This window comes from Terrapene carolina, unplaced genomic scaffold, assembly GCF_002925995.2.
Source record: "Terrapene carolina triunguis isolate 2854851 unplaced genomic scaffold, T_m_triunguis-2.0 Scaffold62, whole genome shotgun sequence".
NCBI lineage: Eukaryota > Metazoa > Chordata > Testudines > Emydidae > Terrapene > Terrapene triunguis.
The window spans coordinates 33,053,356-33,078,211 of record NW_020664413.1 but is presented as its reverse complement, the minus strand read 5'-3'; the positions used below and the strand labels follow the sequence as shown (position 1 = coordinate 33,078,211).

At 40.1% G+C, this 24,856-nt stretch overlaps 1 protein-coding gene across 1 annotated transcript in view; it reads left to right on the top strand.

Moving 5' to 3' along the window:
* Positions 1–625: 625 nt before the first annotated feature.
* The window catches only part of GRB14 (growth factor receptor bound protein 14), a 65,678-nt gene continuing 41,447 nt past the window's right edge, over positions 626–24,856 (top strand). The window contains exons 1-2 of the mRNA XM_024204704.2: positions 626–688; positions 21,652–21,808. Coding sequence (XP_024060472.1) covers positions 626–688; positions 21,652–21,808 — 220 coding nt within the window. The remainder of the gene's footprint in view (positions 689–21,651; positions 21,809–24,856) is intronic.

Genomic DNA, 24,856 nt, shown 5'->3' with positions numbered 1-24,856 from the left:
AGGCTTGTGTTTAAAACATATTTTAATCTCCTAGTTCTAACCATATCTACTGCATAATCTGCTTTAATTTGTCACTTTAAGAACAGCATATTTTAAATGTAATCTAAATATGCCTACTTTTAAATTTTAAAAGTATAATGATGTTCTGTCTATAAATTAAATACTTAAACAAAAAAAGGCACAATTCTTTTTTCTCTCCAACCAACAAAGAAGGCATACAATTGCTTTGGGGTTTTTTTGGGGGGGGGTGGAGGGCAGGCCTCGGGGAGGAGGAGGAGGTGTGGGGGAGAGGCTCCTGTGTGATTTAAATACTTGTTAATCTGCTTCTTTAAATATCATAAACAAAAGTATCAACATATTTCCAAGGACAAAGGAGGAGTTTGCAAACCCTGTGATTGGTTGGTTGCTAGTTAGTCCTGTCCCAGAGTCATCCTTAATTGGCTTTGGGTAGGGTTGGATTCACATAAGCAGGGTGACATTTATTGCATTCTTACTTGTTTCTTTGCATTGACTCTAAGGTATTGGGTTCTGAGAACTGAGGCTTCAAGGAATATTGCCAGGGACTTACTTTATTTCATGTATGACCTGAACGGAGGCTGTTAGTCTAATTCTGTGAAGAGCAGACATGAGCTTGTATGCAAGAAGGGTAACTTTGCCAGCGATTACTCCAATAGCTCTTCAAAAAAGGGTAGGGCGTTTAAGTAAGTGTGTAACATTCACTGTAGTGTGTGTGTGTGTGTGTGTGTGTGTGTGTGTGTGATAAGTGGTTGCACAGTTTAAACGAACAATGCTTTAAATACATATAATGTAGCCATATATAAGCAGATGTGATTTTTAAAAATTCTATAATTTTAAGAAAATAGTGAAATGTCTTTATTTCATCTAGTTGATTAATGCTTATTAGACTACTTGTCACACACATAATTTTCTCTGTAAGGTACAGTACTATAACCACAAAAATTATAAGAGAAAAATGTATGTATAGAATATCTTAGTTGGGCCAAAAACGCTAAATATCATAATTCCATTTATTAATGTTAAAATATGCACTTTTTATAGGGGTTTTTAAGGGCATGATCCAAATCCCACTGAAGTTTGGATCAGCGTCTATGTTCTTATACTCTCTTACTGACTCTTTTGGCTAAGCTTCAGTTTAAAAGTTAAATGTAAGCATTAATGTTTAGTTTAAAAAAACTGTTAGAAACTATTTTAAACTTATTTGTTCCAGTTCTTAATATAAGGATTTAACTTTTAAAAATGTATTTATGATACAAAATCATACAATTTTGATATTACACCTTGTGAATAATAACCAGAGTTAGAAACTAGCCAGTCTATGTCATGTGGCTGTATAGACACTTAAAAATAACAAGTTGAGTGAGGGAGATATTCTTCTTTTCTAATACAGTGGTATTAATTTATATTAAATGCAGGAATCTCTATCTGTTTTTAATAAACCCACGTGATTTTAAATAGATTTGCAAAGGTAGGTTTCATTGCCATGTGCTATAGCTTTATTTCCCTGAAATAAATGAAATTCTGGTAAATAGGGTCTTTTGTTACTCAGTTGCTCTTGAGACACTGTCACAGCTATGAAAGATGGAATTTCAGTGAAACATCATTGTAGTTTTAGAGGCTTTCAAGGCCATCTCTACAGAAATAAGACATAGTGCATGTTTGTTATGACCTGTTTGGCCCATGGTGTGTACACTATTTGATCACACAGCTTTTGAGCCAAAACTGTTTTCTGAGTAAGAAGAGCTACAAGTTTTTGATTAAAAAAAAGTACATTAGGAGAATGGTAAGATTACCCAGTTCAGCATTCAAAATTCAGGAAATGCCGCAATTAAGGTTTTACATATAACTTAATTTTTCTGTCTTGTGCTATATGCATTATGATACTGTCCTAATTAGATGATTGTGTACTATATCTAGGATATAATATTCTCCTCCCTCCCCCACCTTAGATATGCAAATAGCATGTTGTAAATGTCAGTGTCCTTGTCTCCTGGCATTTTGTTTGTCCTAATAGTCCAATATATCTTAACTGACTTGCCAGAGAAGAAAATTTTCTTCTCTAGCATCTAAAATGTTTGAATGTTAAGTTAATCAATACTCTTGTATTATGCATTTTATTTTCAACAATGCTTTCATGTATTTTAGGAAATGAGGCAGTTAGCTTCCAAGATAATTCAGTTGTAAACTTAGGTGGTCTACATGTTGCCACAATCTTTCATTATTGCTCTATTTTTGTTTATTGGGCATTTGTTTTAATGGACTTTGTCTAGTACAGACAGAGTAATACACAATATTACCCACTACACTTGTGCTGTAGACACTGACATAGGTAAAGGTGTACCTGTAACTTTGGTGTTTGGTGTACCAGTTCCCTGGTTTTTGAATACTTTACTTTACCTGCAGCCTTAAAGTTTTTATCAGAATTTTCTGTGTGCACAAATGAAGGAAAAAATAATTCCACATTTTTTATTTTTGCTGTTTAATTAGATACCACCAGTGTCCAATCCTCTGAAACTTTATAAGGTATGCCTGAAAGACCCCATTCTTCCACGAACCTTAGGAAGTGTTTAAGTGTTCTTTACGTACTTTACAGATGGACAGACAGTGAATGGGACAAGTGTGCCAGTCAGCCCTTCCCCAAGCTCCGCACAACTTCACTAAGTCTTTCAACATGCAGCTAAGTTAGCTATGCATGCATGCTTAGTACAGCATGCTTAGTACAGCCTTCCACATTTTATAAGCTCAGTGAGAGAACTGCAAAATGTGTGCACCCAGAGTCCGATATTCAATGGATATCTGATCCAAACAACTTTTACACTGGAATACTCAAAGGCACGTGTCCTTGATTAGGGCTAATTCAATGCCAAATTTAAACTTCCTGATGCAGGTTGTGCTCTTTGTATCTGTGCATGTGGCATACCCTCTGTATGGATCTCTTTTCTCCCCCCTCCCCCACCCGCCCCCCAAAGGATGACTTAGCCAATTCTGTAGCACCATCTTCCCCAGTGTTTTCCCCAGATATTAAAATTCGGGGGAGTGTTTGAATATATGGGGGATGGAGAGGGGAAGAGGGTCAACGAGGGTTGAGATTGTGCGGGCGAAGGTGGGCTGAATAGTGCCATAGTAAAAACGGAAAAATGTTTCATGACTATTTTATTAAATTGAACTCCTGTTTTAAAATCATCAGAGAAATTAAAGTTGGCTACTCAAGCCTACTATGAAGCACTACATCTACATCCTTCTTGGCTTCTTGTAATTTTGCACAACTCTTTGGTGTCTTCTTGTGTGTCCATTACTTCCAGTCCTTCATGATATGATATCATGCAGAAGGCAACTTCTTTCAGAACACACAATTCTATTCAATGAGGAAAAAGAATGCTCAACTGTAGCGGTTGTGACTGGGAGTAGCAAGAGATGAATTCCTACTTCTTTCATCCTAGGAAACATAGCACAAAGATTGGGTCGAACCACTAGTAGTGATGATGATGAAGAAGAAGTTGAAGTTAAATCTTCATTTGTTTGTTGTATGATATGCCACTCTGTGTTCAAAATTCTCTATTCTGTCCTGATCACATAGCAGCCCCATTGCAGGTAGCACCTCACTCCACTCAACTGTAGATCTTTTATAAGACAGACATCTGTAAAAGCTTTGTAGAAGTTGAGTAGAGTCCAGAAATCACTATTGTAGATTTGTAAGAATCAAGTCTGTGTACTTTTTCAGCTGGCTTGGCATCCCATAAAGAGTCAATAGAAGTGCCTTCATTAGTCAACTTCTGGACTGAAGTCTTTGTTTCTTCCAGTACGTTTTCAGTGGATATCTCTGATTGATCCAAGGGTAGCTTCTATTGCTGGACAAAGATCTATTACTGTTTGTAGCAGATGCCTGGATGACATCGTTTAATGACCCAAGTGGTTTCAACAGTAGACTTACCAGAGAGAGAATGGCGATAGTCTTCTCTGAACTTAGTAACAAAAGTAGTCCACCTGCCTCACTACTTAGATCCATCCCATCTCGGTAGATACTTTCCAAAGCCAGTAATAATGGTTGCAGTAATTTTAAGACAACAGCCAAGAATCGCTCATGAGAAAGCCAGCAGGTTTTCCCAGGTTGGACTAACTTGAACTTCAGTCCCAGTGTATCTTCTGTTTGTTTCCAATATGTTCAGTTCTTCTGGACTCTTGCTGAAAAAAGAATATAACACAGCCATTAAATTTATGGCTTTGTTAATGTATTTTGAAGATTCTGCAGCTCATACTAGAGCTAGCTACAGTAGATGGCCTCTGCAGCATGTATAGGAGAGTTTAGAGTTGCACTTTTCTCTGAGCAAAGCTTGCATTCCACTATGTCTTCCAGAGAAGTTTGCAGTTCCATCAAATGCACAAGCAGCCATCTCTTTGGGGTTCAATTTACAAGCATTTAACTCTAAGATGTCACAAATGCAGCTGATGTCTCTTCTATAACCTGAACATCTAGAATGCATCTACTGGCTTTCCACAGCTATCAAGATAACATACGCAAGAACTTAATACTTGACACCCATTTACATAGGTGCATTCATCAGCCATGTATGCAAATTTTCTGAATGTGGTGAGAGAGAGTTCTTCACTTTTTCAATTACTAAGTCTTTCACTGTTGCACTGCATGCTTCTAACCTGTCAGTTGAGTTTCTTGCAGAAAGATAGTGAGCATTTGCTGGTCTTGTTCGGAACCAGTGTACAACTTCAGGATTAACAAATGACAATGCTCTTAACATTGGCCTCCAATTTTTAGTGTGTGGTATCTCTTGCTTAAATAGAAAGTATGGTGCAACAGCCATGTTGGTTCACATAAATTGAGTTGTATCTCCACCATTATTAACAGCCTTATTAAGTAATTCTAAAATTGACTTTGATAGTGACTGGCTTATAAGGCTTTCTGCATGTTGATGCAGTCCAGAGGCATTTCATGTAGGTTGTCAGTTTTGGCTTGGCTGATCAATCTGGCAAACCAAGTTCCTCCACTTTTACTCTATAAATCCATGATATGCCCACATCTTGAATACTGTATGCCGTTCTAGTCACCCCATCTCAAAAAAGATATATTGGAATTGGAAAAGGTACAGAGAAGGGCAACAAAAATGATTAGGGATGTGGAACAGATTCCATATGAAGAGAAATTAAAAAGATTGGGACTTTTCAGCTTGGAAAAGAGATGACTAAGAGTGGATATGATAGGGGCCTATAAAATTTTGATTGGGTGTGGAGAAAATGAATAAGGAAATGTTATTTACCCCATCACTTAACACAAGAACCAGGGGTCACCCAAGGAAATTTAATAGGCAGCAAGTTTAAAGCAAACAAAAGGAAGTATTTCTTCACACAGTGCAGTCACCTGTGGAACTTTTTGCTAGGGATGTTGTGAAGGCCAACATTATAAAAGGGTTAAAAAAAGAACTGGATAAGATCCTGGAGGATAGGTCCATCAATGGCTGTTAGCCAGCATGGGCAGGGATTCAACACCATGCTCTGGGTGTCCCTAGCCTCTGTTCACCAGAAGCTGGGAGTGGACGATGGGATGGATCACTCCATGATTCCCTGTTCTGTTCATTCCCTCTAAAGCAACTGCCATTGGCCACTGTTGGAAGACAGGATACTGGAGTAGATGGACCATTGGTCTGACCCAATATGGCCATTCTTACATAAAAATTAATTATAATAATAATAAAAAAGTTTAGTACAGAATCTCTCCAAGATAATGACCTCTTGAGAGAGTGATGTGAGATAATGACCTTGGCAAATAATGCATTTTAAAAACTAGGAAACACATTTATGTAAATTTCCCTGTCACAAATCTATCATTCTGGAGTGAAGTCACTAAAACGTAGTCCAACAAACAAATGCTTTGGCCGCTGTTGTTCATCATGCCACCGTTCACTCCACTGCACCGTCCCCTTCTGCGGACACCTGCCACTGTGACCTGTGCGAGTTGGTGTCTCGAGGTTCCGCCCAGCTCTTAGTGGGGGAACCTTGTTGCTAGTGCAGGCTAGGCTGTCTCGTCCACAGAAACACTGTCCCACAGCAGGTCTAAGCACTTAGACCTGATTATCTCTGATTTCAGCTCTAGTGGTCACTTAACAAACCAAAAGGCTTTCTATGGAGCCTAATCAGGTTTATCTCTAAACAGGAGAGAGGGGCAGGTCAAATAGTGCTTGTGACCTTTAGGCAGAGCCCACACCACCAAGCAAAACACCTGTGCCCAACCCTCCCTCTCTCTCTCTCTCTCTCTCTCTCTTCACTGGGATATGCCATCCAAACCTCATGCTTAGAGTGCAGTTCAGTTGAGGGTGACCAGTGCTTAATTTGTAACGAGAGGGGTGCCGGGGCTCAAGCAAGTTTGTTACTTTCATAACTGATGTGGCAAGCCTAGAGGTGCCGGGGCTCAGCCCTGGCAAGCCCTAGAACAAATTAAGCACTGAGGGAGACCCCCCTCATTCAGGCAGGCTACATACAGTTCTGCTGCCCTTTACTCATACAATAAGTATAACATTTCATGACCCCCAAATTCAATACTAAAGTGATTTGTAACCCAACACCAGCTAAAATTGATCAGTTGGGCAGCACAGCTCTGGCTGCTAGATACCTAGGCAGAGTAGGTGTGTTCATGAAAATACAGTCTGGTCCTGAAGCCTTTCCACCCACCCTTTGCTCATCACTAGCTGTCAGGGGAGAACTCATTCAGACCTTGCTTACAAATCATAATTTGAAATCATTAGGTAGGCCAATATAGCTGAAAAAAATGTGCCGACCTTGTCATAAATAACAGCTGTATGAGGAAGCTAGTCTTTGTTTATACTCTTCAAACCCATTATGCTTTCTCAGATACAAGTATTTTCTCATGTACTGTATATGCTTTTAAAGTGTGCATTGTTTAAATTTCAATTCAAATTTCCAGCCAACAACTAAATTGGCAACACTGCATGTAACAAGGTGTGTGTGTGTGGGGGGGAGGTTGGGGAAATTCAGGGGGATTGTAGGAAAATCCCTGATCTTCCCTGACTATGGGCAGCCACAGTGGAGGAGGGAACAGAGACTGGGCAGGCCAAAGGCAGGAGTGCATGTGATAGGATCAGGTTGGGATATGTATCACTTTGTCTCCTTGTGGACATTAGGCAAAAGATGAAAAAACAGCCCTAGGCTGTGTTTATTTCTGTATAGCCCCCTCACCTAATGCTCCTGGGCAGCTACCATGGGCAGGAAGATACCCTTGTAGAGCAGTTCCAATGGAGCTGTGTTTCCAGGGAGCTGGGGAGAAGGGGTAGTTGAGGGAAGGGGTGCAGCAGGTCTCCATGGGTATAGTTCTAGTATTCTTGAGATCCTCCAGGTCTGAAGGTGGGTTCTGCAGAGAGCAACCCCCACTCCAGAACAATTGTGGGGAACTCCTTGCAGAGACTTCCTTGCATGAATCCCTCCCAATAAGTTTTATTACAGCTATTTAAATCGATCTAGTGTAGAAACAAAGTTGGGAAAACATTTTATAATGGGGGAGAGTATCATTCTCCTTTTAATATAAAAACCAGTTAAGATCTTTTTTTGGTTAGTTCTTTCTAGTATATTTTTAGTAAATACACAGACTGCATCATGTAGTATAACATTTAAGATACGATCATACTATTATTGAAACCAAGGTCAAAGCTCTCATTGACTTGAACCACATCATCTTTAGGCTTTTCTTATGTTACACACTATTTCAAATAGTAGATTTTTCCTTAGACGGATGAATGCACATTTTAAAAGGCAGTCTCCCCACTGTTTTCTTATTTCCAAAAATGTGCTTTTAAAATGTCACAAATATACTATTTTTGTCCTATTTTTTGAGTAATAGATTTATATACAATGTTAAAAATGGGGGGGAAAAAGTAAGTAAAGTATGAAATGTTATGTTGGAATTCAATGGTTATTAGGAATATATTGTCAGACAATTTTAGAAATAGCTCTATTTCTTTTCAAGTGAAAACTGAGCCTTAGTTCACAAAGTATTCTCAATTGATGGTCATCTAATCCATAAAAAATTGACTTAATATGTATCCAGTATAGTAGGGCAAAAGTGCAGGTTTTACCAATTATACAAAAATATTGCAATGGCATTTTTTTTCATGAGAAGAAAAATTAGTTGCATTACTTAGCTGATCTTTGGCTATCCTGCTATTTCCTGATGGATGCACTAGTCAACTTCATTTTCTTTTTGAAAAGCTGAAAGGAATACATATTCCAAATATGTATCTGTTGTACCCTAATATAGACAAATGCTATTCATACCATTGCCACTCAACTACATCTCGTAAGAATAAAATGCAGTACAAGCTTTATTACCTCTAGAATGTACTTCCATGATTCATGCAATTCCTTTTCTACAGACCATACATGGACACTGCTTGCTACGGATGTTATTCTAAAAGGGTCTGACCTTTTCTCCAAAAGGGAAACCCTAAAAGTCAGCTGGAAAGGTGATTTATTGAATATGCATGCAAATATGCATATCTCTAAACATTGTTCAAATCAAGTCTGTACATTTTGGTCCCACGATCATTCTAACAGTCAGAATTAATATTGTTTTCTCTCTCTCTAGACTTGGTAAGTTTTTACTCTTCTATAAACTGTTTTTAAGGAATCTGACTAAAAATATCAACCTGCATTAAAAGCATTTATATATGTTTGTCTGAGAACTAGTTAGTCATTAAAAATAAATGCTGATGCATCCACAGGATTGGTTGTGGTAGTAGGTAAACATAGATAGACGCGATCATGTACATGGAATGAGGAATAAGGCATGGTAAAAGTTTTCTGTGACATTTCATGCTAACTAGGATCTATTTTCATAAGGTTTCATAAGTCATTCTGTGTATAAAACCCAAGTGCATATATAGCATGACATAACTGTGTCATGCCCATTGTTTAAAAAAATATTACATAAGATAACTTATAAATGACAAATTGTAGTGTTTTAAGAGCTGAGGATCTGATTAGATTGGTTAAAGTCAGGATGGGTGTAAGGAACCAATTTGAAAGTTTCCCCACCCACCTCTAGTGCACCTAACTTCTGGCCTGCAACCGCCATTATACTTTAATCCTGGGCCTTTTCTCAGCAAAAATTGCTACTTAAACTAACTCTTATTCAGAGTTAGTGATGAGAACATATATCTGTTAGGCTGAAAGCCATTTTTCAATTTGTATTCTGGTCTCCAGAGGTGAAAGGCTAGTGCATTAATTTGGGAACTTTACATAAAAGCACTCAAATTGACATACCAATGGTGTCTGTACATGGATACATCTGGAGGCAGTGGTTTCTTCTTGGAATATTTTGTCTTCCTATCCATAAGGACAATTGGAAAAATGGAGTTATTTAAAGACGCATAAGCACCTGAGCACCCTTTTTATTTCAGTATGAAACTACTTTGTCTAAAGGCCTGACTGAACAGGGAAGTCTTGTTCTGCTTCTTGAAGCTCACAAAATCTAGGCTCTGGTATATTGCCAGAAGGAATGAGTTTGTTGTGGGCACTAACTATATTCAGATCTGCCTTCTGCTGGGCCTGGGGAGTTCAACCCAGAAATCTACAGCAAGAATAGCTCACAAACTGCGACCACTGAGACTGGAGGCAGGAAACAAGGTAATTCCAACCAGGATGGAATGGAGATTAGTGCGCTTTTGTCCTAATCTAATATTCTCTTCTAGCTCTTTGTCGTTAAAAGTATGAAGTATTACAGCAGCCCAAATAACACATCCATGCTGGTTACAGAGCTACTGTAATGTCTGATTACTGAAGTGCTCGGCTTACTGCTCTGGTTATTGAAGTACTGCTAAACCTACTCCACATGTAGAGGGGGTTTTATGTGAGTGTGAAGTTTTTCCATAACTGCTAAGTCTTTCCATAACTTCCCATAGGTGTATATCGGGAGCTTGCTTGCGTGGAGAAGAATCAGAATTAAAAACTGTTCAATTGCAGTATTGGATGGTTGATAAAGTTCCTTCCTAGCACTTTCTATGGGATAATACAGCTAATGCTGCTAGGAATTTTGACACCATAAGAGAATTGCAGCTGAAATAGGGAGGAGGATAAATATTGTTGGTGTTTTTTATTTTTGGGCCAGGTGATTATTACTGACCACTGTGCTGCATGCAGAAAAGTGCAAGCACTTTAAGGATACATCTACACTGCAACTGGGAGCATACATCCCAGCTCAGAAAGACAGATAGGTGATAGCGAGCCGGTGGTAGCTCAGGCTAGTTGCCTGAGTATATACATGGGGATGGGGGGGTGTCTAGGAAGGATTGTATCAAGCGGCTAGCCTGAGCTGCTTGCCTGTGCTATCGCTGGCTATACCCTGATTTATTTATTTATTGATTGAGCACTGGCTCAAGGAGAGCTAGTGTGTGATTGTCTTCCTGAGCTGGGAAGTATGCTCCCAGCTGTAGTGTAGACATACCCTAAATGAAGGATGAAAACCACTATTAATATTTATTATGGAGTCGTTTAAGGGCCAACCAAGAATGGGCCCTATTGTGCTAGGCCCTGTACAAACACAGAGTAGTAGACTGTCCCTGCCTCAAAGAGCTTATCTAAATACATAAGACAGACATAGGGTCGGGGAAGGGGTATAATGCACAAACCACCTACATAGCTGAACATCTGCAATTTGAATGTTTATGATCTTATTAGCCTAATGCTATGGAAGGCAGCCAATGGCGGGGAGCAGCCATGTCTGTTGTCCTGGGCTGCTTTGTAATAAAACTGGGGGAAATAAAACTGTTTGCTTATGTTCCTCTACCCAGAGGGGGACTAAGATGAAAATGAGGTCAGGTGGCATAGCCTAATAGGTAAGGCACTGCTCTGGCTGATAGGAGACCTGAGTTCTGTTCTTGGTTCTACCACTAACTTTGTGTAACCTTTGGTAAATCACTTCACCGCTCGGTGCCTCAGTTTCCCCTTCCATTCTTTGTGTGTCTGATTAACTTAGACTGCCAGCTTTTCAGGGCAGGATCTGTCTTATGTATGTATAGCATTTAGCACAATGGGGCCCCAGTCTCAGTTGAGGCCTCTGTCTGCTGCTATCATACAAATAAGGCATGGGGGGGAAATGTGGTTTAAAAAAAACTGGGAGTTTGGACATATATTCCAAGTGCATTTATTTTAATATTAGGCATTTAGATTGTTGTGGACCCACTGCTACACTTGTCTCGCCTGCATACTGTAAATCCTGGCTGTTTTGCCTGACATAGCTGTTTGAAGAGAAGATACAGCTGAAAGGCTGATCTTAGCTGAAAGACACCTGTGACTGATTTTTAAATTAGTGTGGATTTTAGGTCTTATTAATTTCCCCAGGTCTGCAGATATTTAACTGTCTACATGTTTCTGAAACTTAAATGAACTTTTTCCATTTTCCATTGCATATTCAAGTGTCCAGCAAGTGATAAGTTTAGGCTATGCTGAGCATAGCCTGAAGAAAAGGCTTGAAAAGGGAATGAGCAGAATTATGGAAGGGCTTGAAGACATGGACAAGAAACTTCAATTTGATACGGGGAGGAGATGTGAGGCGGGGGTGGGGGGGGGGAATGGAAGAGTCCAAAGATAGTGGTGATATGGTCAGAACAATGCTTGAGGCAGATTATCTTAATGGCTATGGGTTTTTGGTGTGTGTGTGTGTGTGTGTTGACTGGAAATGGGAGGGGAGCATGGTTTGTCAGCTGGACCCGAGAGAAGGTGGTAGAAATAATCATGAAGGCTTAAATGGGATTTTAGGCTGTAATGGACAGATCCTAGACATGACCGCTAGGACAAGCATCAGATTTGCAGATGGCTTTGATGTGAAGAGTAGGGAGAGGGATCAAAATAGTCAAAGTTGACCTTCAGGTTATGAGCCTGAGTGACAGAGAACAGGAGGAGTGAAGAGCTGTTTGGGAAGGAAGATAAAGGTTTATTTTGGTGGTGGTTAAATTTTAAGCTGATTGGGAGATGACCCTAAAGGAGATGACAGAGACCAGATATGATTCAGATTGAATGGAGGGAGACCAGTTTGTGGCCTTGCCTTCTCTATGTATTGAAATGGCTACCCTTTGAGCAGGGGAGAGAAATAGTTGACAACTAATTTAACATGCACATACAGATTATTTAAAAATTATTTCAGCCAATAGCCATGTTTGTTTACAAATATGCAATAAGGTATTTTTTTTAATTGTTAGCCATTTCAAAGGAATAATCGTAAAACAAAACCTAGCAGGAAAGACCAGTGTTTTGGTTTTTCCACAGTCTCCCGTTACAGCCTTTTGCTTTTTCTAACATGTGCATGCTAAGTATTTTTATCATGTGACAAAATATTGTGTATTAGGTTCAGTTGCTGTATGCTAGTCACTCAATGACACTCTGGGCTCTACACTTGCTGTGGCTTTTTCAGATGATTTTTAGTTACAGAATTCACAATGATCTAATGTGACTTGTATGGCAAAATGTAGCACAGCTCATTTGAAATTTGTGTGTGTCTGAGAGAAGTCATAAATGTGTGGGTTTTTTTCCAAGTCTTCAGATCTCAATGGTGTAATGCATTCTTTCATTACTTCTTAGCTGGGGTGGTTTGACAAGCTTTAGTGGCACAATTAATGTTGTACTCCACCCCCTTTTCCTCTTCAGTTCTTTGATACGTTTTTCAGTTTCTTCTTGACTTCTTTGAACATCTAACATTCTTCATATAGTAACCAAGGAAATTGGCAGTGTTTAGTGCTCTTCTCTGCTCATAATCCTTTCCTTTTGGCAGAAATCCCTTGGAAGAAAACTGATTTCTCATCAATTGGGGAAAGTGCTTGGCCATTTCCTAGCCATACTACTTTAGTCTCCTATGAAAAAATTAAGCTTCCAGTAAGTCAGAACTTACACTTCCAGGCTAGATAACAGAGTCTGAAGGTTATCAAGAGGCTTTGCTGAATAGTTATTTCTGCTAGGAGTAAATCTCTTACTTAGTAGACATGATTCTGCATAGATGTATATAAAGGAATAAATGTAGCATACATACAGCACAAAAGGAATTGCTTGGGCTTTTTATGCTAAAACTGAAGTATTTCCCATACCCATAACTAAGATTTTATGTGCAGCTTTGAGATTATTCTGATCTATATAAATATCCAGTTACTTATTGAGGTAGTTGAGCTTTTTATAAAATCTACACACACTAATTTGCCTGGAAGAATTCAACACAATGTACTGAATCATTCATCAGGTTTAGACTGGTCTTCCCCTTTCCAGTATTGACACTAATGTGTCTCTCTTGCTTTTTTTTTCTACTTATAAGCCTCCAGACCTTCTTTGTCTCCCTCTCTTCACACAAGTATGCTCTGGTCTCTCCCACGTGCCTGTCCAAATATCAACCCTTTTCCCTTATTTCTTTCACCTCTAAGCACACTCTGTGCCTTCTACAACCATTGTCCTGAATTCCTGTCCTCCAACTCCATTCTGAATTCCCTCTGATCTGGCATCCGCCTTCTCCTCTTCACTGAAATTGCTCTTGCCAAGTCTCTAAAGACCAGATCTCAGGGCCTCTACTCTATCCTTTCCTTCTTTGACCTTTGTGCTGTTCTTGACATTATTGATCATACTGTCCTTGAAATCTTGCCTTTCTTTGGCTTTCATATTTGTCCCTCCGATCTACTGACTGGACACCCAATGTCTGTGGGTGGGGAAGGCGGGAGAGGTGCCAGGTCATCACCTGCATCAGCCCTACTCAGCCAGGGCCACCCCCTACCTGTGTCTGGTGGCAGTAGCTCCCAGCCCTAGTTCAGGAGGCGAGTCCCTCTTGACCCGGGCGGGGGAGTGGGAGGGAAAAGCAGTGAGTGGGATGAGGGGGGAGGACTCTGGGGAAGAGGGGGGGCAGGGCGGGTCCTTGGGGAGGATGTGGGGGGGCAGGAGAGGTTCTGGCACTCCTGCTGGAGTGTCCGTTTTTTAAATTATTATGAAGTTGGCAACCCTAGTGAGTCATCCTCCCATTTCCTGTGAGATCAGCTACGTCTGACTGATGTAATTATAACAACATAACCCCAGTGTAGACTCCGCTATGTTGATAGTGCTTAGGGCTTCCATTGATATAGCAACTTTGTTTAAGTAGGTGGTGGTCCTACACCAACAGAAAAACCCCTTCTGATGGGTGTAAGCTGCATCTACACTACAGGCCTATGCCTGCATAGCTATGCCAGAAGAGTCTCCATAGTACAGACTTAAACATATTATGGGCAAAACTGAACTCCTTACCTAGTCTATTCTTCTAGACTGGCACCTCCCACCTCACCCCATTTTGTCACCTTTAGCAACACTAATATTCTTTTATCATTTAAGCTTGTAACTTGGGTGTCGTCTTTGAGTTCTTCTTTTCCCTTGCTGTGCACAACCATGCTATGTCCAAAACTTCCTGCTTCCTCTGTAAAATCCCATCTTTTTGTTTCCATATTAGTAAAACTCTTATTCCAGCCCTCATCTCAAGTGTTGACAGTGTTAACCACCTCCTATCTGGCTTTCCTGACACGCACCTTGCCCCCCCTCCATTTTATACTAAGTAATCTTTTTTGTCTGTTCATCCAATAATGCACTTTCCTCTTTCTTCACTACATAACATTCAAACTTCTTAGCCTTGCTTTCAAGGCCTTCCACAACTCAGCCATTCGATATATATCCATGTTTGTCACTTATTTCATCATCCCCATCCCCCAACCTTGAATACCCTATTTGTCTACTGCCGCAGACATTGTCACACTTGTCCTTTAGGCATGGAATTCCTTCTGTAACCACAAAACAGTATCTTTATTCCCTACCCCCCATTTTTTTTGTCTTGTTTCAAGTTAGATAGACGTTGCCCCAGAGATATTTCGGTCTTCCTGTTTGAGCTAGATATTTTAGAAAAAACAAAGGGTCCTTTAGGCTTGACCACAGTACAAATAATAATCCATGGGAGATGTGACATATATTTGTGCCAGGTCAAAAGAAAAATTTGCCTGGACAATGTAGGCTACTATCAGAGAATAATGCTATAACGAGCAGACAGATTATCAACTTTTAAATTAAAAGCTGAAGTTTAAAGACTTCTCATCTTTGTTCCCCCATCTATGTTCTTTCTCTAATGAGCTCCAGGAGGATAAACTGATATTAATATTGGCATTTTTACCTTGAAGCCTGTATGTTATAGTTCAGCCTAGATTTCCTGTATAAAATTGCTGCCCAGAAAGAACATAATCTGCTCCTCTTATTGAATAGCAGGATCTGCTGCAGGATGAGTGCAGGGCAGTCTTGCTCTCCAACAGCCCCCTCCCCGAGCCTCCTACATCCTTGGGGCAGGAAAGGTGGGGGTCCCCTAATTCCCCTAGTGCATAAGGCTCCCAAATTCTTTAATCCAGCCCTGAATGTGTCAGTAATGGATTTACTTTATGTAAGAACACCGAATTCTATTGCTCTCTGACAAGCAAAGAATATGTTGGACAGTTAAATACAAAGCACCATTTAAATATTGGTGACACTTGACACAAACGAGAACAAGGAATTCAAATGTATGGCTGATGACCTCCTGCCCTTAATGTCGCTGACCACAGCAAACAAAATGAGAAGTATATGGTGTTAGCTTGATTTTTGGAACTCCTTCCTTTCTTTCCCTCATTTTCATAGGTGACTTTTGTTTTTTGTTTTTTGGTTTTCTTTGGTGTAAGTGTACCTGTATGTGGGTGCTTCTTAATGTATTCCTAATTTAGGAGAAGAACTGTGAGTGCAGTGTGAGCCCCCCCCCCCCCCCTTCTCCATCTTTCCCCTGCCTCCCATAGCCTGGGACTCAGGAGACAATCCCTGCTCTGGCACAGACTTGCTGTATGATTTTGCGCAAGTCACTTAGTGTCTTGATGCCTCAGTTTCCCCCATTTGCAACATGGCAATAATAATTCCCTAGCACGAGTGCGATGAGCACAAATTTACACGTGCTTGTGATGTACTCAGATACTAGGGGAAAGGAGGCCATATTGGTGCTATGGTAATACAAATAATTAATAATACCTAATTAGCTTAGAATAGGGAGAGAGAAATCTGTTATGCTCACATTTTCCTTCTTTTTTTACATGACTGCATAAGGTAGTTTCTGAGAGTTGTGATAGTCTTTTCTCTCTCTACACCTGCTCTTTGTGGGTAAATGCTAGAGGATGGGGAAAAAAAAAATCCCGGGAAGATCCTTAAACTCCCTAGATTGGCATTCCACCACACCCAGGAAACCTACCTGGTGATGGAGACACTACATGGTGGGCAGGTGGAATCCTGCCTGTTGGCGGATAGGCTAACACTAGCCTTTTAAAAATATCCGGGTGTCCTTAACTGTTTTGCAACATTTTCCCATTTCTAATGGAATTCTCTGTGATAGTGATGGGAATATTGTTGGGAGTTGTAAAATGTTTCAGAATGCCTCCATTGTAGTGCAGTAGGCTACAACTCTCATTACCCTACTCTGCCAGCCTCAATAAGCAAACCTTTCAGACTAGATGAGGAGACAGTTGGGAGCTAGAGAACAAATGCTCCAGGCAAACAGCCTGCTAGTTAAGATAGTGGGTTATTGATGATCATGCATAATACCTGGTTCTGACATACAATAATTATCTATTTAATACATGACTGAAACTGTAAAATAAGTACAAAATGTCCAAAGTTCTATTCATAGGGCAAAAAAAAAATTGTTGTAGTGATGACCTAAAGTTAAGCACCTAAATCTATAGAAATGTGGACTGGTTTTCAGAGGTGTTGATCTGTGGTTGTCAATGGGTGTTCAGAGATGCTCAGTGTCTTCTGAAAATCGGGTCATTGATTTAAGTGCCTAAATATGGATTTCAGTGCCTAGGTTTTGACACTCAAACTCTTTAGGACCGAGAGTGTGTCTTTCTGTATGTTTGTATAGTCTCTGCATACTGAGGCCCTCCTACTGTATTGTAATACAAATAATGGAGTCTGAATAGAATACCAATAGGAATTAGTTTTCAAACCTGATTGTAGGATTTGCAAGACTCCTCCAACAAATCCATGAAGTTCACAGTTGCAGGCCTTGGTCTGCTAGGAGACTTCTCAGCATGACAGATTGGGAGAAACCGGGGACAAAAAATCCCCTGCCCTGGTTACCTTTATGCTTCCTTCCCCTCTGCTGCTCCCTCTTAGATTCAAGCAGTTACTGCTCTCCTATGTTAATGATATTTCAAAATAATTCACACCATATTCATTTCCACCTTAAATAGAAGTCAACCATGATTTGACAATCTGAATAAGATGACTAAGGAAACAAATATAATCCAAATAAAATTTATACTGTGACACTTCTGGGTTTATCTTTTGGCACAAATGCTTTCACGAGTCTATTTCAATGTTCAAAATGATAAAAATAAATAAAAAATGATGACAAATAAATTGATCAACCCCCCATCCCTCCCTTCAAGCAATGTAACCACTTAATAATGCCTGTTGCACTAGAGGTGGTGCCTTCCCTTTATGCACAAACACGTATCTGAGCTGAAGTAGAAACTCTTCCACTTTAAGACCCTGTGTCTGTCTACGCTGAAATAAAAAACCTGTGGCACCAAGTCTCAGAGCCGAAGTCAATTAACTCATGCTTGCAGGGCTTTGGCTGCGTGGCTAAAATTTACAGTGTACATGTTTGGGCTCAGGCTGGAGCCTGGGCTATGAGACCTCTACCCTCACGGGGTTTCAGGGCCTGGGCTCCAGCCCAAATGTTTACACTGTGATTATTAGCCACATAGTCTGAGGCCCTCAAGCCTGAGTCAACTGACCTGGGCTAGCTGCAGCCATGCTGTGAAGCTTCTATTGCATGTAGACGTATAAGTACCAGGGTCTGGGGCCCACTTTTAAAATGTCCTACTGTGCTGACTTATAGCTTTATACCTGCCAGGTGCTTAAAATAAGTAAAGGAAGCAGCCTTTGTTTTCCTTATGTTTCTGTTTCCCGTCACTGTCTTGGTAGGTGTTAGGAGACAGGAAATGGATAGAGAGTGAAGATGGCTGGCTAGGTTCAGGAAAGGTATAGCAAAAATAGAGACAGACATTCCCTTAGGCAGGTACCTCATAGGTTGTAGATCGGGGAGGTCAGTGTGGTCACATTCTTGGTCATGACTTTATTCTCATTTTACTTCTAGAGAGCATTTCCCTTCTCCGTGCTTCTGGCAAGAAAGAAATGTATAGCTCTACATTTTAAGGAAAGGCAGCGTCTCCGTACAGACTCTTTCAGGTGGCTCTATTCTTGGAGACCTTTGAAACAAATAAATTCTTAAGAAATTTGCCTTGTATTTGAGAAAAGTCCATGTACCCAGACAATGCATATGGTACAGCTTTTTCTTAATTAAAAAGAAAACAAAAGGTCACTCTAACTTGATGAGACTTACCCTGTCACACTTACTTCATCAAACTGTAACAAAAGTTCAGAAAAATTCTTATGCTACAAGCAGTCAGTTGTCTCCCAGCAAAATTTGAATCTTTTGCAAGGAACAGAACTAAATGGCACAGTGTAGCTATGTTTTTACAAGGTATCACATGTCCTAGCTGAGAGAAGGGGGTAATTGGCTGTCTTAGACTTAGGCAGGATGTATTCACCTATGCTAAGAAAGTGAGGAGACTTAGAATATAAACGCTACTTTAAAAAAAATTTTTTTTTTGTTTTGCTTCAGCTGTAATGTTATGGTCCAAGGCTTCCCTGTCCCCAAGTCAAATGGCCTCAGTCAGTTCATTATCAGGATGTGTGTTACAGTCTTCAGTATTTTAAAAAGCCAATTTCTATGTGTTCAGCAGTAATACAGAGATTAGTCATCTGCACTGCAACTCTTACACAAGTTTTTCTTTTAAAATGGCTAACAAAGGCCTCCACATACACTGTGTGCATATTCTTGCTATAAAGTGACATTACATGACTCCTGACTTGAGGTATATCTAAAGGAATCTCGATATGCAAGGTACATACTTGCAGTATCATCTAGGAGACAAGTTTCTGGAATGGGAGTCCTATCTAGCTCTGCAACCAAAATGTTGTGTTACTGTGAGCAAGTCAGTTTGCTCTGTTTCTCTTCCACAGTTTGTCTTCTCTGCTTAGACAGTAAGCGCTTTAGGATAGGGCCCACTGCAATGGGACACCAAACTTAGTTGGAGCTTCTGGGTGCTATATTAATGTATACGATGAATAATACCGGTGTATCTTGAACAGTTGAGCATAGTCACTTTTTTTTTCCCTAGGACTGGTAGGTGCTTCTTTGCTAAGTTGTTCCAATCTCCTATGACCTTTGCAGAGACCGGAATCATTCCAATGCGTAGATCTAGTCCCAACACCTGCAGGGACAGAAGCTGGGATGTCATTGGGGGGGGAAAAAAACCAGTTAACGAGAATCTGACACACATCCAAGACACTTTTTAAGGAACTAACTCCATCGCTAACAAACAATCTCAACTACCCTTCAGGCATCATTCCCTTATGTTAAGGTGCCTCTTTCCAATTGTATTGTAAGAATTGCCATTTAACCTGCCATGCAAGCTCACAGTGATCTAGGGTGACCAGATAGCAAGTGTGAAAAATTGGGACGGGGGTGGGGGTAATAGGCGCCTATATAAGACACAGTCCTATATATCAGGACTGTCCCTATAACATCAGGGCACCTGGTCACCCTACAGTGACCTTGCATTCGGGCTGCTCTCCTGGCCTATATCCCCTGGAAGGCTCCATTTGAATTTGCTATCTCTTAGCCTTTCACTGGTTAAGTGAGATGAGATTCAGAGAAGGGTGAAGCAAATGTTTAAGGGATGCAGGATTGCCTCATGAAGGAAAGCTTTAAAAGGAGCCAAATATATGTAGCTCATTTAAATTACAACATAAGGGAGTACAAAGACCTGATATCTGGTCCTCTGAGGTTGATGCACCAAGTTGAGTTATGCACACTAGCATGATAAAAGGGTATCGAGATACGTTTTCTCCCAGTGTAATAAAAGACTTTTAAGTTGAATATCAAGAACAACTTCATAATGCTGAGGTCTCTGTCATGGACTTCCAAGGGAAGTGAGACACTTAGTAAGACAGCAATTTGTCTACTTCAGAGTTGTCTCAAGCTGCTAGAAAATATATACACTAGGGAAAAAGCTCTGTACTGGTGGCAGATATTAATGAAATGATCTACAATTTATTTGTTCTCTATCTTTCAATGATTTTTAAAATAGCTTTAGGATTAAAATACTCTGCCCAGAACAAACAAAACTCAAGCTAATAAAAATAAAGGGCTCAGTTTCGGATTGTGCCATTTTACTGGACTTCAGAAGATCTAAAAGACCTTTTTTTAATGTGCATATTTCTCCTGCACCTACTTGATATGTTGACCAGTCCATCATTTTTTATAATTAAACTCAAAACACTTATGTTCATTCAGTGATAATGTTGAGATTCTAATACCACAATGAAGTAAATGAGAGCCCAGGCTGTTGCCAGTGTCTTCTGTATTTTTCATTGCTTATTTTTGTTCTCTTTAAAAATGGAAAAATAAAAATAAAGGCAAATGCAAAATACGGTGCTGTATTAATTCAGTTTCAAGGTTCTGTTATAATTGCATGCAAATTGAGAAATTCAAAAATGTTTCCTGAATACCAGAAACTCTTCCATGTTGGTTTTTAATTGGAGCAGTAGGTGCACAGCACTTCAGAAAATAAAGCAATAGCAAATTTAATCAATTCCATCTGATTGGCTGTAGTTTGGTCCTTCAAAGAAATGAAACAAAACAAATTGCATCTGAATTGACTTCTATATGCATTTGGAATTCATCTTTTGGCTGGGTGCAAGCATGAGCAATTTCAACTCAAACCTTCTCTTCTTCCAAAAAGCTATATGGTATTTAAATAATACACATTTCCCCATTTTCAGAAGTGTGGATCTTTACTGAAATTTTCAAGTCAACAACTCCTCATTGCTGAAGATTACCAGAAAATTACAAATTTTATATAAAAATGTAATACGATAGGAAGAAACTTGGCAGTTGTAAGGACAGAAGATGAGCAAATAAATCTGTCCACTTGTGCTATGTTCCCTCCTACAATATTTTGAACTACTCCCTAGTTGCTCATAGACCCTGGCAATCTTTCACATGTATCATTTTTGTTCAGGTGCATGTTTTTAATTCTACTTCCATTCCCTTGTGTCTCAATCCTTTTTTAATGCCCTGATTCTTGCTTGTCAAAATTCAAACAGTCTTGTGGCATCTATCCTTTCTATTCCCTACAGAATTACATACATCTCAAATTAGCTCACCTCTCTTTGTCTAATTTCTTCCAACAAATTCAGACCTGTTTTCACTAACCTTTCTGTATAGCTCATTCTCAGGATCCTTGAATTGTACCATTCGTCATCTGCAGCACCATCCTTGTCTCATATTAATGTGGAGATCCAGTTACTAGAAGGGGACATGGAAGCTTTCTGCTTTTGTTGTATTTCATGTTACACTTTTAGGTTCTTGTCTCAGTCATAAGGTTTGGAGATGAATAAGTTGTCTGGGCTGATTTAACCAATGCTGTGCAATTTTAAATGTATGGGCACTTTAGCTTTCCCTGTTTATACTCCTTGTTTTTGCAGGTAATTAAAGTATACAGTGAGGATGACACTAGCAGAGCTTTGGAAGTGCCAAGTGATGTAACAGCCAGAGATGTATGCCAGCTCTTAATACTGAAGAATCATTACATAGATGACCACAGCTGGACACTGTTTGAACACCTTCCTCGCATAGGTCTAGGTAAGATTGCCTTGTTCATGGCATAAAAAAGGTATCATAGCTGCTTGTGGGGTTTTTGTTTTGTTTTGTTTTCCTATAATTTTCCTACATATAAGACTAGGAAGCTATTAAAACTCATTCTTCTGTTTTCCCAATTTTTTTTTTTTCTGGTGCAGAGTCATAAGGCATGCTCTTTCACGGATCCCAAATTACCTTGATCTGAAGCAGGGGTCTTGAGGACATAGATTCTTAACACTTATGATAAATGGCTTTTAGTTCTTTCCTCCTTTTTTTGGACAGTTTTCCCCCCTTTTACTTTCTTGACTTGCTCCTGTTTACCTCTAGCAAAAGAGCTGGGCCAGTATTCTAGTGCAAATAGTAGCTGTGCAACTCCAACACAACCAGCTGAAATTTTTGCGAGGGCGTAGTCGATGAATATCTCTCATACAAAGGACAGAAGAGCTGTCGTATTTCATACTTTTATGTGGACAGTGGGCGTCTATCCCTCTAAATTACATCTTTCTATTGAAGTAGACTTGTCAACATCCTACTGCAATACAGTCAATTAGCTTGGTGAGGTTTTGATTTAAACTCCAGAGAAATTTACCTACATTTTTTTAAACCTCCCCCCCCCCCAATCTACATATTAAATACAAAAGAAGCCTACATAAAAACAACTAAGCTTAAGATTTTAAGCCCACAAAACAAGATATTCATACTTCCGCTTCAACAACTATATTTGCCCTGTTGGTATTATGTGTTGTCATATAAAGTGTAAATGTTTCTGCCTTATTTATGTGTAATGTGACAGATACCAACTTTTGTGTGTTTAGGTAACCACTGTAATGTTGTGTTATTGTAGTGGTCTCTATATTTTGCCAAAGAATTAGTGTAGATGTCTTCTCCCAGAAGACATCAACTTAAAAGTTACTTTACTCAGACAGTCTAAATACCATTTTCAGTATAAAAAGTAGGACAATATCTTGTGATTTTTTTTTTTTTTACATTTATTTTTTTGGAGAGCTATAGTGGAGAAATTTACTATGAATCAAGTCATAAAACAACTCAGTTACCCCCCCCCACCTCCCCCCATCAGCAGATATGAAATCACCTGGATTCAATTTGTAACTAAAAGAATAGTCAATAATGCTAGAGTATTTGCCCAGCATAATGAATTTTTCTTCTCCCTATGTGGCATGGAGACACCATAATGACTGCCAGTGTAGGAGTATGGCTAGGGAACGGGGGGGGAGGCATTGCTGGAATGTTTTTGCATCTACAGCTTCTAGAAGACTCTTGTGATGTGAGGTAAATTTAAAGCCATCTGCAGGCTGTTCTACCACATGGAGGGAACTGTACTGATACCTAGCAGTTCCAGGACTGGGGCCACCTTGGCCACCTCTGTGTTTTGTGCTGATTGCTCCTTGTTGCACCAGAGAGTCTGGCCCAATCACAGAAGATTAGGGTTGGAAGAGACCTCAGGAGGTCATGTAGGCCAACCCTCGGCTCAAAGCAGGACCAACACCAACTAAATCATCCCAGCCAGGGCTTTGTCAAGCCGGCCTTAAAAACCTCTAAGGATGGAGATTCCACCACCTCCCACTGGTAACCCATTCCAGTGCTTCACCACCCTCCTAGTGAAATAGTGTTTCCTAATATCCAACCTAGACCTCCCCCACTGCAACTTGAGACCATTGGTCTTTTTTCTGTCATCTGCCACCAGTGAGAACAGCTGAGCTTCATCCTCTTTGGAACTCCCCTTCAGGTAGTTGAAGGCTGCTATCAAATCCCCCCTCAGCCTCTCCTTGTAAGTCATGTGCCCCAGCCCCTTGATCATTTTCATTGCCCTCCGCTGGACTCTCTCCAATTTGTCCACATCCTTTCTGTAGTGGGGGGCCCAAAACTGGATGCAATATTCCAGATGTGGCCTCACCAGAGGGGAATAATCACTTCCCTCGATCTGCTGGCAACGCTCCTACTAATGCAGCCCAATATGCCGTTTGCCTTCTTGGCAACAAGGGCACACTGCTGATTCATATCCAGTTTCTCATCCACTGTAATCCCCAGGTCCTTTTCTGTAGAACTGCTGCTTAGCCAGTCAGTCCCCAGACTGTAGCAGTGCATGGGATTCTTTCATCCTAAGGCAGGACTCTGCACTTGTCCTTATTGAACCTCATCAGTTTCCTTTTGGCCCAATCCTCCAATTTGTCCAGGTCACTCTGGACCCTATCCCTACCCTCCAGCATATCTACCTCTTCCCCCAGCTTAGTGTCAACCACGAACAATGTGTGTTTATGTAAAATGATACCCAACTGTGCAGCTTAGAGTGTATTATTACCCAACCTTTTGGTCTCCTTGTGGGTTAGCATAAGCAGGCAGAATCCCTGGAATGATGACACAGTCACAAACTCAGTAACAATAAAATGTGTGTTTAGTATTGGAAGAGCGAACAAAAGCAGCTCCCTTCCGGCTTCTGGTGCTACTGACTTCAAGCCCTTTTTCTTTCCCCTTCAGGAAGCATACTCTCTCACTGTGCTGTCAGGGGTCCTTCCCTTCTGGGAGGAGCCACACCCTGTATACGCTGTCTGTGCACATGCCACACACACACACACACACAGACCCAGCCAGAACATACTGTATTATGTTTAACAGCAGTATTTTAAAGATGAACCACAAAGCTAAAATTGTTTTTGCCCTTTACTGCTCTTTTATGGTGTATAAAGACAGCCGCAAATATTTTTGAAAAAAAGTTTTCTCCTTTGTAACATTTCAAAGATATTTTTAACTTTTTACCCTGAGTGCATCAGTTGTAAGATGCTTCCAGCTCAGAGAATAAGGTCAGAGTTAAAACTGGGTCAGGACTGTACATTGACTAAATGTGCTCTCGGGAGAAAGGTAGGGATACTATTGCCTAAAGCTATTGTATAAATAATAGAAGTATTTTCTCTCTTTATCAATAAGACTGGGTGTTTAAAATAGAGGAGAAAGTTAGTAAAAAGCATTAAGGAAAACAAAAATGAATTAGAAACCTAAAGAAGTTACTCTGCAATGGTTCCTGGCCCAGTCTGT